General features: G+C 44.1%; 2 protein-coding genes across 2 annotated transcripts; both read left to right on the forward strand.

The window, feature by feature from the left end:
• The first annotated feature begins 9675 nt into the window (after positions 1 to 9675).
• LOC137620519 (uncharacterized) lies at positions 9676 to 10376 on the forward strand. Its single transcript, XM_068350751.1, has 2 exons — positions 9676 to 10104; positions 10359 to 10376. Exons 1-2 carry the CDS (start codon positions 9676 to 9678, stop codon positions 10374 to 10376), a joined length of 447 nt encoding a protein of 148 aa, XP_068206852.1.
• Positions 10377 to 10554: 178 nt separating this feature from the next.
• LOC137620582 (tigger transposable element-derived protein 1-like) lies at positions 10555 to 12402 on the forward strand. Its single transcript, XM_068350871.1, has one exon. The coding sequence runs from the start codon at positions 10555 to 10557 to the stop codon at positions 12376 to 12378; it is 1824 nt and encodes a 607-aa protein (XP_068206972.1). The 3' UTR covers positions 12379 to 12402.
• Positions 12403 to 15067: the final 2665 nt, after the last annotated feature.

The raw sequence follows: 15067 nt of genomic DNA on the forward strand, positions 1-15067 counted from the left end.
ATAATCTAACAACTTATTCTATGATACTTGAACACTATTTTTTGAGATCCAGGGGTGGAAGGAACCACTAAGGAACATCTCCTGGAATGAGAACAAATTTTTTTTTCCGTAACTGGAATACAAACCAACACTATTTATTTAAGGGGTATTACTTTCTGCATAGCTGAAATGATGAGCCATTAAAATTTAACGAGGGTTAACTACCCATACCGCTAGTTAGCCAGGGTAGGGCGGATAGCTTGCTACCGCTTCCACTCGCACACCGGTGATTCAGCTCATTTTGCTTTTGGCTTAGATGGTGTATGGTCGTTGCGGTTCCTCATCCTTCGCCGTTTATTTGGACTGCCATTAATTCTTTTTTGCTTTTTCTTTGTGTTAGTGTGTGTATGTGTTGACTTCTGCGAACATGCACACCTGCAGAGGTCAATGGTATGATAGCAACAACCAGTGTAGAGTGTGTCGGGAGTGGTGTGCCTCCCAGTGGGAGAGGTTTGGGCGGAAGAAGAGGTCTAACCGGGATATTTCTCCTTCGAAAGAGGAAAACCCCAAGGCCTCTTCTTCCGTCTCTCGACCTTCCTCCGAAGCTCCTTCTCGTTCGGTCAAGAGACCGTCAAGTAGTGGTGCAGACCCTTTTAACCCTGGAAAGGTATGATGGGTCGTACGCGACCCCTACAGCATTTTCAAAACCTGTTTTTTCCCCATAAATCATCAGCTGTCTCGAATATGGAAGTGATCGACCTGCAAGGGGTGACTAGTCTACATGCCATTGTCTGCTTTAGGACTGATTTTCGTCTAACTTCCCTCCTTCCCCGTTTTTTTACCCCCCCCAGGGGTCGACCTCGACCCCGACATACCTTTATAGGGGTAAGTGATCAAACATCATTATTACATAATTATAAATTTTCGAACAGTGTTGATACTTGTTTGGTTCTTTATAGTTGGAAAGTGTGGGTGGATGGTGTGTCTACCACTTGCATGACATTGGTTTTGGCTTAGATGCCATATATTGCCATGAGGTCCATTTTCCCTCCAATGCTAATTTCTGAATTTTTATTTTTTGCAAATTTGATTTTTTTCTATTTACAGTATTTTGAATTTATCTTCAATAATGGCCAGCAGGCAGTATTCCCTCGGCATGGATGTCATCAACACACTTCTAATGGAGTTAAAAAGAGATGTTGATGATAATATGGAGCTTGCAACACCATTCTTCATTTCAAGTGGTAGATTGGGCTATAAGAGTTGTTGCGGTCTGCGGCCATTTTGTTGACATACCCGAAAGGTAAGTTGGCATATCTCTATATATTCTTGTTCTGTATAGAATTCGTGATATTTTGGCATATTTTAATGCATAAATATCATATTTTATAGGAGATACAATGATTTTCATAAGAAATTTACATTGTGAAACTAGGCCGTCAAAAAATGACCTTTAGATTTCGCCCCTGTTATACAGTAACAGTAAATTACATCTTAGTGCACATTTTATTATGTATTTCTGTTCTAGGATAATATGAGTTTATTCTATAAAAAAATTAGCCTCTTCCTATTTCATTTGGGTACCCAAAAAAATTCATGAAATTTGGACAAATTTTTTTGGCCAAAAAAAGTTACCCTTTTTTTCTCATTTCAGATCTTGACTTCTATGGGTCCAACTCATTTCCAGCAATTACACGCTGTTGCTTTGCCATCTAAGAAGGTGTCCCTAAAGGGATTTATGTGTATATGTATATTTCTATTTTTTGTGAATATTTACGTCGTCTTTTTTTTTGTATACTTAAATTTTTAATATATTTCCAATAAATAGTTATTTTGTAGATGGGTATCATTTATATCTTCAGTAGTTTTTAGAATTTTTTGAAGTATTTTTAGCAAGTCAAACAATACAGATTGATGCATAACTAAATTTTTCCTGAATTTATTTTGGAGTCGGGGTCGCTCGCGACAGAGTATACCCTTAAAGGGATGTCCGAGTAGCGTACCTACCCAGGGTTATTTTCGGCCAACCCCAGTCCTCGGGAGATGGTGTTGCTTCCCCTAGCGAAGCTGCCCCACCTCTCCCCTCAGGTGAGGCCTTGTCTTTGTCTTCTGTGTTACAGGTATGGTCGTCCTTGGGGCTTCTGGGTCCGCCCTGCAACGACTCCTTGCTGCAGCTCATCCTCCAGGTTGCAAGTGTACAGCCGTTGTCATCGACTTCGGAGGTAGATCCTCTTGCGCTCGTCAAAGTCGTGGTGTCAGAGGTGTCTTCTGTGGTTTCTGCCGACACCCGTACCCCTTCAGACTCTCCAGTTGTTGCTGCCGACTTAGTTTCCCCCATTCCTGATCATCCTTCAAGGGGAAACTTTGTCCTACATCTGTCTCTCCTGCAAGTGTTTCTCCCCCTCGGGGGAGTTCACTCATAGAAACTCCTCTTCGGAGGACTGCTGCTGCTCATGGTCAGCTTGCTGATCTAACGGCCCCTAGAGGGTGTCTCCGTCGCAGAGCTCGCCCGCCTTTTCGCCTTTGAGGTCGTCCCTCACCATCGGTGAAAAGGCGCCTCTTTGGCACTTCAGCCTCGTCATCGTAGCCGTCCCCAACAGAGTAGTCTCCGCTTCAGTCGTCTCTTGGCCCTCAACCTTCTCCCGATGACACTGCTGCTAGTCCTCGGACTTCAGTCCTGGATCCTTCTGTAGATCGTTCGCGATCACCATCGATGGATGTTCGCCCTTACAAAGGGCACATCCCTGTTCCTGTGCTACCTACCAGCCAACCTGCTAACCTACCATCACCATTCCTGTTCCCGGTACAGCCTCCTGAGGCCCTACCTAAGCGTGCAAGTGTGCGCAACGCTCTCCAGCGCTCACCAATATCTCGTCAGTGCCAGCCTGCTCCCTCATGCTCTCCAGCCCCTCAGCACTCTACAACGCTCTCCAGCCCCTCAGTACTCTACAACGCTTCGGCACTCCCCTTCACCTGCTCGCCCTCAGCACCTTCCAGCGCACCAACGATCACCAGCGCAACAGAGCTCACCGAAACTTCAGCGCACGCAACTTTGGTCTCCTGCTCACCAACGTTCTCCGATACGACAGCTACAGCCTGCGCTCCAACGATCTCCTGTATGCCAGCACACTCCTACGCGCCAACGATCTCCTGCGCGCCAGCGCTCTCCTGCACGCCAGCGTTCTCCTGTGCGCCAGCGCTCTCCTATTCGCCATCACACTTCCGCGCGCGTGCCAGCACTCGCCCACGCACCAGCACTTGCCCGCGCGCTAACACACTCCCGCGTGTGCTTGCCAGCTCTCTCCTACGCGCCAGCGCTCTCCTGCGCGCCAGATCTCGCCCGTGCATGTGCACGCCAACACTCGCCCACGAGTCAGTGCTCTTCCACGCGTCAGCACTCACCTGCACATTTGCGCAGTAATCAGGAACAGCACATTGACAGGTCACCATCACCTCATTCCCCACCCCGCAAACGACTTTCAGCGCGTCCGCCAGGGAAAGGGGAACAGGCCTCTACAGAAGGGTTCAGGATCCAAAAACTGCCTTCCTCTAAGGCGGACCCACCTACAGCAGAGGCTCCTCGTAGGGAACCTTCGGTCCCTTTCCTTTCAGGGGATCTGTCTGACAGTGCGTCAGTCAGTCAACAGCCATGGTTCAGTGCTATGGTCAGAGCAGTGGTACAGGCCTTCAATCCTGCTCTGTCTGGCCGCTCTTCAGAGCAGCCTATAGCTCCAGCAGACCCTCGGCAAGGAACCATGACTTCTTCCTCCCCTCTGAAGAGGGAAAGAGGAGTCTCAGACACTGTCACTTCCTCGAGGGTAAAGCTGACTCTGGTTAGACCATCAAGGCCAGCTCCTCCTGCATCTTCCTCGGGATACTCACCTACCTCACCTTTGCCATGGGAGTCGCATGAGGAAAGGACCTCCTCCCTTCCACCTTCAGAGAAAGACTCCCCTCACACGGAGAGTTCCCCACCACCAATGGAAATCAGGAGGGACACGACATTTCGCCTTCGATGCTGGAGTCCTACCATCTTCCTCGGAAGGAGTCCAAAGACTCCAAGACTCTGCCAAAGTCCTCTTCTAGGACTACCAAGTTTACAGAGACAGCCAGTCACTCGAGGGATGTCCGCGACCCACCCCGGGAAGAGCTCTCAGGGATGGAAGAAGGAGACTTCGCTGCAAGTCCAATGTCGTAAGGAGAGCAAAAAGAGTCAGAACATGCATTCAGGCAGGTTCTGACTCTCATAAGGGTTCTCAATGGATTTACCAACCCATAGATACTCCCACAGGAGGGCAAGGACACAGTCTTAGACCATGTCTTTGGCACCCAGAAACCCTCAAAGACCAGTGCAGCCTTGCCCTGGTCTCAAGGGCTGAAGGGTGCAAGGGCTAAGATCGCCCTACAGCTCGCCGAATATGCCTCCTCCCATCGTTTCGGCTCTACCAATAAGCTTCTCCCACCTCCTCGTGTCCAACATAGGAGGTATTTTGAGATTCTGGAGGAGCCTCGTCCAGCTCTTCCTCTCCACCACTCCTTGGAAGAGCTCACCAAGGGAATCTCTCTAGAGACACTTTAATCAACAGGTCTCTTTCTCGGCAACCGTGATCTTTAACCAGGAGAAGGTCACGAAGTACTTCATGCAAGCTTCTTCATGGCTTGATGTCTGGTTAAGGACCTTGGGAATCCTGGTACGAACTGAGGATTTCTCCAAGGAACGTACCAGGAAAGCAATGGAGACTTTCCTGCTTTCAGGCACTTGGATGATCGAGTTTCTTCCCCACCAAGTTTCGAACTTGTGGGCGAATACCATCCTGAAACGTCGGGACGTGGTGTCTGAGAGGTTCCATCAACAAGTCATTAATGCCGAGATCGCTAGGCTCAGATATTCCTCTCTAGAGGGAGCCCATCTATTCGAGCCTAAGGATGTGGAACATGCCGCTGAGAGATGGAGGAAGTCCCATGAGGACTCCCTCCTCCATAGGGCTTTGACTTCCAAGCTCTATGAACCACCAGCTCCTCAGCAGTCCCGTCCAGCCAAGACCACGACGACCAAGACAGCAGCAAAGACCACGGTGTCTAATAAGCCCTTCCCTGCCAAAGACAGGAAAAGCACTAAGTCCTCCTGGGGAGGTAAATATCCTAGAGGGAGCAGCCGAGGCCGCAAACGCTAGGATAGGCACTCTCCCTGCTTGTCCACCAGTTGGGGGATGTCTACAAAGTTGCTCGGACAGGTGGAAGCCACTCGGGGCCGAACCCTGGACAATCTCTGTGATTCGTCTAGGATATCGTGTCCCGTTCATAACATCTCTCCCTCCCTTGACCAGGAATCCAGTGTCTATAGACTCCTTTGCCAAGGGATCAGTAAAGAGGCTGTCCCTTCGGGCAGAAGTCCAGACCCTGTTGAAGAAGGGTTCTCTCCAGGAGATCCTCGACGGGTCCCCAGGCTTCTTCAGTCGACTCTTTCTTGTAAAAAAGGTGTCTGGAGGCTGGAGATCAGTCATCGACCTCTCGGCTCTGAACAAGTTTGTCAAACAAACTCCGTTCAGCATGGAGACTGCAGACACGGTCAGACTAGCAGTAAGACCACAGGACTTTATGTGCACACTGGACCTAAAGGAAGCATACTTCCAGATCCCAGTCCATCCGTCTTCAAGGAAGTACTTGCGATTTAACCTAGACAACTGGAAATACCAGTTCAAAGTGCTGTGCTTTGGTCTTTCCACAGCACCTCAAGTTTTTATCAGAGTGTTTGCCCTAGTGTCATTTTGGACACACAGGATTGGCATCCATCTCCTTCAACATTGAGACAAAACTTCTAAGGCCAAGATCATGGTAAATCTCGAGAAGTCCTCCCTTCTTCCTACGCAGAGATTGGTATACCTAGGCATGATAATAGACACCAATCTCCACAAAGCCTTCCCATCAGACGGCAGAATATTAAGGCTGAGGAAGGTCGCAAGACCCTTTCTCATGCAAGAAGAACTTCCATCCCAGGCGTAGTTACGTCTCCTCGGTCACCTTTCATCACTGGCCCGTCTAGTTCCCATCGGCCATCTCAGGATGAGATCTCTCCAGTGGCAACTCCAGTCCTAGTGGAATCAGACTCTCGATTCCCTGGACATCTGGATCCCCATGGGATCAGCAGAACAGACGGACCTTAAATGGTGGGTGTCAGACGAGAATCTATGAAAAGGAAAGGATCTTCTTATCCTCCCCCCCGATTTGATGCTGTTCTCAGACTCTTCAAAAAAATGGGTGGGGGGCTCAGGTGCTGCACCACACGACCTCAGGCCTCTGGTCAGAATAAGAAGAGTACCTCCACATAAATCTCCTAGAGATGAAGGCCGTCTTTCTGGCCCTTCAACAGTTCCTGGCGGGCCACTCAGTGGTAGTGATGAGCGACAACACCACAGTAGTAGCTTACATCAACAAGCAAGGACGTACTTTTTTGCAGCCCCTGTTCCATCTAGCATACTGAGATGGACCGAAATTCATTCGATCCCACTATCGGCACGCTTCATTCCGGGCAAGAGGAATGTGCTCACCGACAACTTGAGCAGAGCATTTCGGATAGTGAGTACCGCGTGGTCTTTGGATCATCTAGTAGCCAACAAAGTTGTGACTTTGTGGGGTTCTCCGACGGGGGACCTCTTCGCAACGGCCCTGAACTTCAGGCTCCCGTTATACTGTTCCCCAGTCCCAGACCCCAAGGCTCTCTGGCAAGATGCATTCCAACAACGGTGGGACAACATCAACGTTTACGCCTTTCCCCCGTTCTGTCTGATGAGGAGGGTACTCAACAAGGTCAGAAGATCGGTCAGCCTTTCAATGACCCTCATAGCTCCGCTATGGCATCACGTGGAATGGTTTCCAGACTTTCTGCAACTCCTTACGAAGTCTCCAAGAAAACTCCCTCCACGGCATGATCTACTCAAACAGCCACATGTCAACATATCCCACAAAGCCGTAGCTTCACGCTTGGAGACTATCCAGCATCTCCTCTCTCAGAGAGGATTTTCGCAATGAGCTGCAATCAGGATGTCTGGACACCTACGAAAGTCATCAGCAGCAGTCTACCAGGCAAAGTGGAAGGTCTTCTATGGTTGGTGTTGTGGATGTGGTATCTCTACTCTCAGTGCCACTATTCCAGCAATAGCAGAGTTCCTCGTATATTTGCAGGAAGAAGTGCTCCTGTCAGTATCGGCGGTAAAAGGCTATCGCTCAGCCTTAAGCCTCGCCTTTAGACTGAACAGAATGGACATTTCTTCATCGCTAGAACTTTCCTTACTCATACGGAGTTATGAACTTACCTGTCTTCAGTCTGAAGTGAGACCTCCCCCATGGAACGTGGTTTGAGTTCTCAGGTCTCTTAAGAGACCTCCTTATGAAGCATTACGCCAGGCAACAGATTGCCGCCATCTAACTTGGAAGATGGTATTCCTGCTAACTTTGGCTTCAGCCAAGCAAGCCAGTGAACTTCATGGTCTCTCATATGACATCGCCCATTCAAGGGGATGGGGAGAGGTAACGTTCAGCTTCGTCCCTGAGTTTATAGCTAAGACTCAGAACCCAGGAGTAGCGGATCCTCGATTCGACTCCTTCTGAATTTCGAGTCTTCGTTCAGTAACAGATGACCCTGATCATCTCTTACTCTGCCCTGTGAGGAGTTTGAGGCTGTATTTGAAGAGAAAAGTAGCAGCCCGTCCTCGTGTGCCTGCACTATTTGTCAGCCAAGGAAGGACCAAGAGGAGGGTCACTAAAAACACAATCTCAGCATGGATTCGCAAGGTCATAGATCATGCACTGAATCCAGACCCTAGTCCTTCACGTCGCCCCAGAGCTCATGATGTCAGGGGTGTAGCTACGTCCCTGGCATTCAAGAGGAACTTCTCAGTGACGCAGGTTCTTCAAGCTGGGGTGTGGAAACGACAGACTACATTCACATCCCACTACCTGCAAGACGTGACCGACAGGAGACTTGATACGTTTTCTATCGGTCCTGTGGCGGCTGCACAACAGCTTCTATAATACCTCAATCTTCTTATTGGACACGTAGCAGAAGGTTGAGGGCACTGTTACCCGGTTTTAGTCTGCATGAATGAAAAGGTTTGACTGGCTCTTATTCTTTTCTTCATCCTCCCCTCTCTTGGGGAAAGCAGCATCCTGGGTTCTCTGCACAAGCTGACCTCAAACCACTGCAGGTAAACCATGCTCCCTTGTGTACCTAGTATTAAACTAATACTGTTCATCCCCATACCCTGGCGAGGTGGTATTGGGAAAGTCCTTTTTACAACAGTTTTTCCTACTAAAGACTTGGAATAACTTTACCTGGACGGTCACACTTCTATATATCTCAACACACAGCTTGCGTAGACCGCGAACCTTTCGTAGCAAGGTCTTAGCGAGGTGCAGGGACCCCTTATTTTATGAGTACGAACATACTCGGATAAGGAGCCCCCGGGTAAAAGCCAAAAAGCCAGATTGGCAGGGACGTCCACCTTTCCTAATGGGTTAGTCACCCCTAAATAAATAGCATTGGTTTGTATTCCAATCACGGAACAAATGACAAATTCGTAGATAATTTGTATTTTTCCTAACGATACAAACCTTAGCTATTCATACAAACTTGCCCGCCAGTCTTATCCCCCTTGAAGTCCTACCTCCAAGCAAAGTGAGCTAAATCACCGGTGTGTGAGTGGGAGCGGTAGCAAGCTACCCCACCCCCCTACCCCCCTAACTAGCAGTATGGGTAGTTAACCCTCGCTAAATTTTAATGGCTCGTCATTTCAGCTTCGCAGAAAGTAATACCCCCCCAAAATTTGTCATTTTTTTTCCCAAAAAAGGAAAAATTTTGTTTTAAAAAATGTTTTGGGGTAGGTATATGACATAGTTAGTGGCTGAATTTTTTTTTTATAGAATATTGTATTATTATCGTCCAACGAAAATGTGTAAAAAAATATGCACTTGGATATTATTTAGTGTAATATTTTTTTTTCATTTTTTTATAGCTGAGTTTTATCATGAAAATTTTCATTACTGAGTATGGTATCTATACATAAAAATATCAGTAAAAAGGGGAATATATACAGCTATGCCAGCTTACCTGTTGTTTATGCTCACAAAATGGCCGCAAACCACACCAAATCGTATGGCCGAACTTGCTACCTGAAATGGAGAGATATGACAGTATCAGCCTGTTATTTACTTACAGTATATTATTGTTTGAGGATTTGCATAAATAAATTATGGTAGTTAGAATGAAGTTTGTTATTATATATAATTAATCTTAAAATGTACAAACTTACAAAAGCAAAAAAAATTATAAACTTTTTTGGATACAATAGATAATATGCATTTTTATGAATTATAGAATGGTAAAAAATACAAATATTTCTTTTAGTTTCTTACCTAGAACAACCATTAAACACACTCTGGGCACAACACACAGTTTGGTGCTGCAGACACACAAGTTTCCGACACCTCAGACAGGCTGTGTTCATCTTGTGATCGTTCTTGAATGGGCAATTTTGACATCGAATCCTATTCGGCAGCTTGACATGGCCACAGTGATTGACAGATCCGCGGTCAAGTTGCTGAAGTTTGAAAGTGTCAAGCATTAGTTGATGGAGCAACATGGAAAACTTGCCTGCATTCAAGATGCTGTGAGGATCAACACTTGGGGAAATTTTCACGATGAACCTTGTGGACCCTTTTCATCGAAAGGGCCACACTGTGACCACTGATTATTTCTTCACGAGTCCTCCACACGCCTTGGCACTTGAGAGTGAAGGCATGTACCTGTGTGGCACCATTGGACAGAACTCTTATATTCCCCAACAGATTTCTGAGATGGTGCTTCCTATCAAGGACTCAGTGGCTGTATTCAGTTACGAGCACAATTTGTCCCTTCAGTGTCAGCAAGTTGATAGAACAAAGAAGGTCATGCTGTTGAGTTCCCTTCATCACGATCCACCTGAGATCGAGAAGAAGAAAACTGATATTCAGATGTTCTATAACTCGACAAAGGGGTGTTTAGATACATTTGATCAGATGTGTGCTACATCTCTTAAGACACGACGCTGGCCACTGTGTCTCTTTTATGGGATACTGAATATAGTTGTGGTGAATTCTTATATTCTGTACACGTTCATGCCCTACTTCAAGTCGATATATATATATATATATATATATATATATATATATATATATATATATATATATATATATATATATATATATATATATATATATATATATATATATATATATATATATATATACAGGCAGTCCCCAACTTACGAACATCCGTGTTACGAACATCCGGAGATACGAACACAATTTGACAGAAGTCCAAACATGTTCGCAAACTTCCGTAGATTTTATCGCAAGTTTAAATTTTGAAATTAGCGCCAATCCCGACTTGTTTCCAACCCCGCCGCTACCCACCGGGCAGCACCCGCTGCCCGCTTTGTTCAAAACACATTGTGTTCACTATCGAGATCGCTATAGCTGTTCCCGTGTATAACTCCCGCTGTATTTTCGTAAAATACTTATTAACAGTAAACATTAACTATGGCTGATAAGCAGATTGCGAGTGGTAGTGGAATGAAGCGCAAGCTTAGTGGTGATAGAGGTAGTGTAAAGAAGAGGCAATCAATTTCAATGGAAATGAAAGTAGCCATCATCAAGAAGCTAGTTCGTGGCGAGAAGATGGCAAGTGTTGCGAGTGCCTATAAATTAAATCGGTCAACAGTTGGCACGATTTATAAGAGCAAGGACCGTATTATGGAACATGTGAAAAGTGTGGTACCAATGGCTTCGACCATTATTTCCAAGAAAAGAGGAAAGTGTATGGAAGAGATGGAAAAACTCCTCGCTATGTGGATCGAACATCAGAAACAAAGGAGGGTACCTCTATCTCTGATGCTCATACAAGAAAAGGCTAGAAGCCTTTACGAAGATGTGAAGGCTAAGGCAGGTGGGGAAGCAGCTGGTGAGTCTTTTGTAGCAAGCCATGGTTGGTTTAATAGATTCAAAATGCGCGCTAATTTACATAACGTAGGCATTACTGGTGAGGCAGCAAGTGCGGACAAGAAGGCTGCTGAAGTGTTTCCAGTTTACTTAAAAAGTGTAATAGACAGTGAAGGATATATTCCGCAGCAAATATTCAATGTTGATGAGACTGGCCTTTTTTGGAAAAAAATGCCATCGAGAACGTACATCAGTCGCGAGGAGAAGAGCATGCCGGGTTACAAAGCTGCAAAGGATAGGCTAACGTTAATGTTGGGTGCCAATGCATCAGGCGATTGCAAGCTTAAGCCGCTCTTGGTGTATCTTGCAGCAAATCCTCGGGCTTTCAAGAACATTAACAAAAGCACTCTTCCTGTCATCTGGATGTCCAACCTTAAGGCCTGGGTTACTCTTGCTATTTTTCAAGATTGGTTTAACCTTCATTTTATTCCCGAAGTTAAATTGTATTGCCATGAAAATAACATCCCTTTTAAGATTCTTTTAGTCTTAGATAATGCCCCTGGTCATCCTCCTAACTTAGACGACTTCCACCCAGATGTTCAATTAATTTATTTGCCCCCAAATACCACCTCTCTTCTTCAACCCATGGACCAAGGGGTCATAGCAAATTTTAAAAAATATTATACGCGGCGTACCTATAGGCAGGCACTGAAGGCAGTCGTCGATGAAACCTCCAATCAAACTCTGAAAGACTTCTGGAAGTCGTACAATATTTACGACTGTGTAAAAAATATTCATGCTTCATGGCGGGAAGTTCAAAAATCTAACTTGAATGGCGTGTGGAAGTACCTTACTCCACAGTTTGTTAATGATTTTACCGGCTTCGACCAAGATGAAGAAAGCCAGAACATTTTTAATAATCTTGTGGACCTCAGTAAGAAACTTGAGCTGGACCTGGAGGAGGTAGATTTTCATGAACTTCTCAAGTCTCATGGAGAAGAACTCACCAATGAAGACTTGATGGAGTTGGAGGCGATGCAACGTCAGGAAGATAATGAAAACAACGAAGAGGAGCCACCTCCCGTCAAGAAATTTGATACAAAATTATTAGCTGAAGCTTTCTCAAAAATTGAGGAAGCTTTATCCATTTTTGAGAGCCAAGACCCCAATGTTGAGAGGTTTACAAAAGTCTCCACTTGTGTGCACGATGCAATTAATTGCTACAGTGTTATTTATGATGAGAGAAAAAGGAAAACAAAACAGACCTCTTTGTATAAGTTTTTTAAATCTCGGCCTACCACACCAGTACAATCTCCTTCGTCAGCACCTGATTCCCCAGATATGCCTTCTCCTGCACCTGACTCACCCATGCCTTCTACATCAAGAGCCTCGTCTCCCTTCATCATCTCTCCGTCACCGCAATAGAATGAATTAAAAACGTAAGTTACTGTACAGTATTTTATTGCTTACTTTATCTATTATTTACTATTGACTGCAGTGTGTGTGTTGTGTACATACATATGTAAGAGAGAGCGTACATATATATGTACAGTACGAGAGATATCGTACTTGTAGATGTACGGGTACGTACAGTACGAGAAATAGAGAGCTTTATGTAGATGTACGGACACACGATACTTTATCATGATAAATAGTCTTTTAGCAGTACGGTATATACTGAACAGTACAGTACAATCATTTTACATCTTAAATAAAATTTACAGTAACTACTGTACTGTACCAAGCAGTATTAATTGAAAAAAGGAATTACTAGTACAGTACGCTAATGCGTAATTATTTACAGGTTGTCGCGCATCAGCTGACGTCATCCGTTAGGACAGCCTACTGTACAACCCAGCCGATTCCGTCGGTCGTCAAAATTAAAATAAAACAACACAGTAAACTAACCTTCTGCATTTTATTTAACAATACCAAAACAACCATGAAGCAGTTAAATGCACAGCACTGTTACATACAGTAAATACAGTACGGTACTAGTCAGCTGATTTGATCACCGTGAAAAGGTAAACATTACAGTCGTTCAGTAGATAATGCAAATGGCGCTTGTTTATGTAAGTTTCTAGCAAAAAAAAAATTGGTAATGGAATAATAAAATAGCTTTCAGTATATACATTTATTTAAAAAGGAATTATAATGTACAGTACACTATATTTACTATGAGAGAGAGAGAGAGAGAGAGAGAGAGAGAGAGAGAGAATCAGCTGTTGTAATCGAATGGCATGTTTTTGTTTCGTGAGAAATTGATCGCCACGACTAACAACAACCTACTGTACTGAACTTTACAGTATTATACAGACTACTGTACTGTAATATGATAAAGTAAAATATTTGTAATAACCTATTTTATATGAAATGGGGCTATTTGTTGACTTCTACGGCTGAAAATTGTAGACAACCGAGTTAGGTTACGCTTACTCTAGACCAAAATTTATCACTAACGACTTACGAACAATCCAGCTTACGAACGCACTCTCGGTCCCCATTGTGTTCGTAAGTTGGGGACTGTCTGTATAGCCTATATATATATATATATATATATATATATATATATATATATATATATATATATATATATATATATATATATATATATATGTACTGTATATATATATATATATATATATATATATATATATATATATATATATATATATATATATATATATATATATATATATATATATATGTACTGTATATATATATATATATATATATATATATATATATATATATATATATATATATATATATATATATATATATATATTATATATAGATATAGATATATATATATATATATATATATATATATATATATATATATATATATAGAGAGAGAGAGAGAGAGAGAGAGAGAGAGAGAGATATATATATATATATATATATATATATATATATATATATATATATATATATATATATATATATATATATATATATATATATATATATACAGTGATACCTCTGGATACGAAAGTTTCTGCTTACGAAAAAATCAGGTTACGAAAAGCGGTTCGAAGATTTTTTATGCCCCAGTATACGAATAAAATTTCAGGATACGAAAAGCTTACGAGATCCCAACTCGTCGGCGAGAGTAATTTTAAAAAGCGCGCGCCGCCAGACTTTGAACTTGGGTAAACTCACTTACAGCCTCCCGCTCACCCATTGGTTATCTCCCTACTCAGATGCTAGCTGACGCCATAAGATCCTGCTTTCCTATTGGTCGGCAACTATCCCACCTTGCTTACGCACAGGCGTTCATCTCTCTCTCTCTCTTTTCGTTCCGACTGCGGTATCGTTAACAGACATTGTGTGCTTTCGCTTGTTTGACGTAGTGTTAAATACATTCGTACGCCACGTGTTATCGTTATTAAACATTCGTTACTGTGCACTGTACTGTATTAGTGTTTACTATACATAGTACTGTATATAACGTACGTAGTGTATTACGTATTAAGCTTAATACTGTAGCCATGGGTCCCAAGAATGTTGCCGAAGGAAAGAAGAAGAAGACGATGCTCTCGATGGAGACGAAACTCGAAATCGTGAAAAAGTACGAGTCTGGCATGCGTTTAAGTGCGATCGCCATGGAGTATGGCCGGAATCTGTCTACGATAGGCACCATCCTGAAGCAGAAGGTGGCCATCGAAGCAGCGACACCTTCTAAGGGCGTCACTATTTTCTCCAAAAAGAGAACCCACGTGCATGACGAGATGGAGAGGCTGCTTCTTGTGTGGATCAAAGACAAAGAGATCTCAGGAGACACCATCACTGAGACTACAATTTGCCAGAAGGCCTGCGCCATTTTCGGTGATCTCGTGCGTTCTCAGGCCAAAGAAGGGGCAGGAGAAGGAACATCCCAGCAGGAACCCCCAGAGTTCAAGGCTTCTCGGGGGTGGTTCGAGAAATTCAAGTAAAGGACTGGTATTCATTCAGTGGTACGGCATGGGGAGGCAGCCAGCTCGGACACGAAGGCCGCCGAAGCCTTTGTTAAAACGTTTGAAGAGTTGACTCTGCAGGAAGGCTACAGTTCGCAGCAAGTTTTCAATTGCGACGAAACTGGGCTTTTCTGGAAGAAAATGCCTCGTCGGAC

The sequence above is a fragment of the Palaemon carinicauda genome, chromosome 1 (assembly GCF_036898095.1).
Source record: "Palaemon carinicauda isolate YSFRI2023 chromosome 1, ASM3689809v2, whole genome shotgun sequence".
NCBI lineage: Eukaryota > Metazoa > Arthropoda > Malacostraca > Decapoda > Palaemonidae > Palaemon > Palaemon carinicauda.

Coding starts and splice junctions, on each gene's coding strand:
- LOC137620519 (XM_068350751.1), top strand. CDS start 9,676: ATGAACCTTGTGGACCCTTTTCATCGAAAGGGCCACACTGTGACCACT.
- LOC137620582 (XM_068350871.1), top strand. CDS start 10,555: ATGGCTGATAAGCAGATTGCGAGTGGTAGTGGAATGAAGCGCAAGCTT.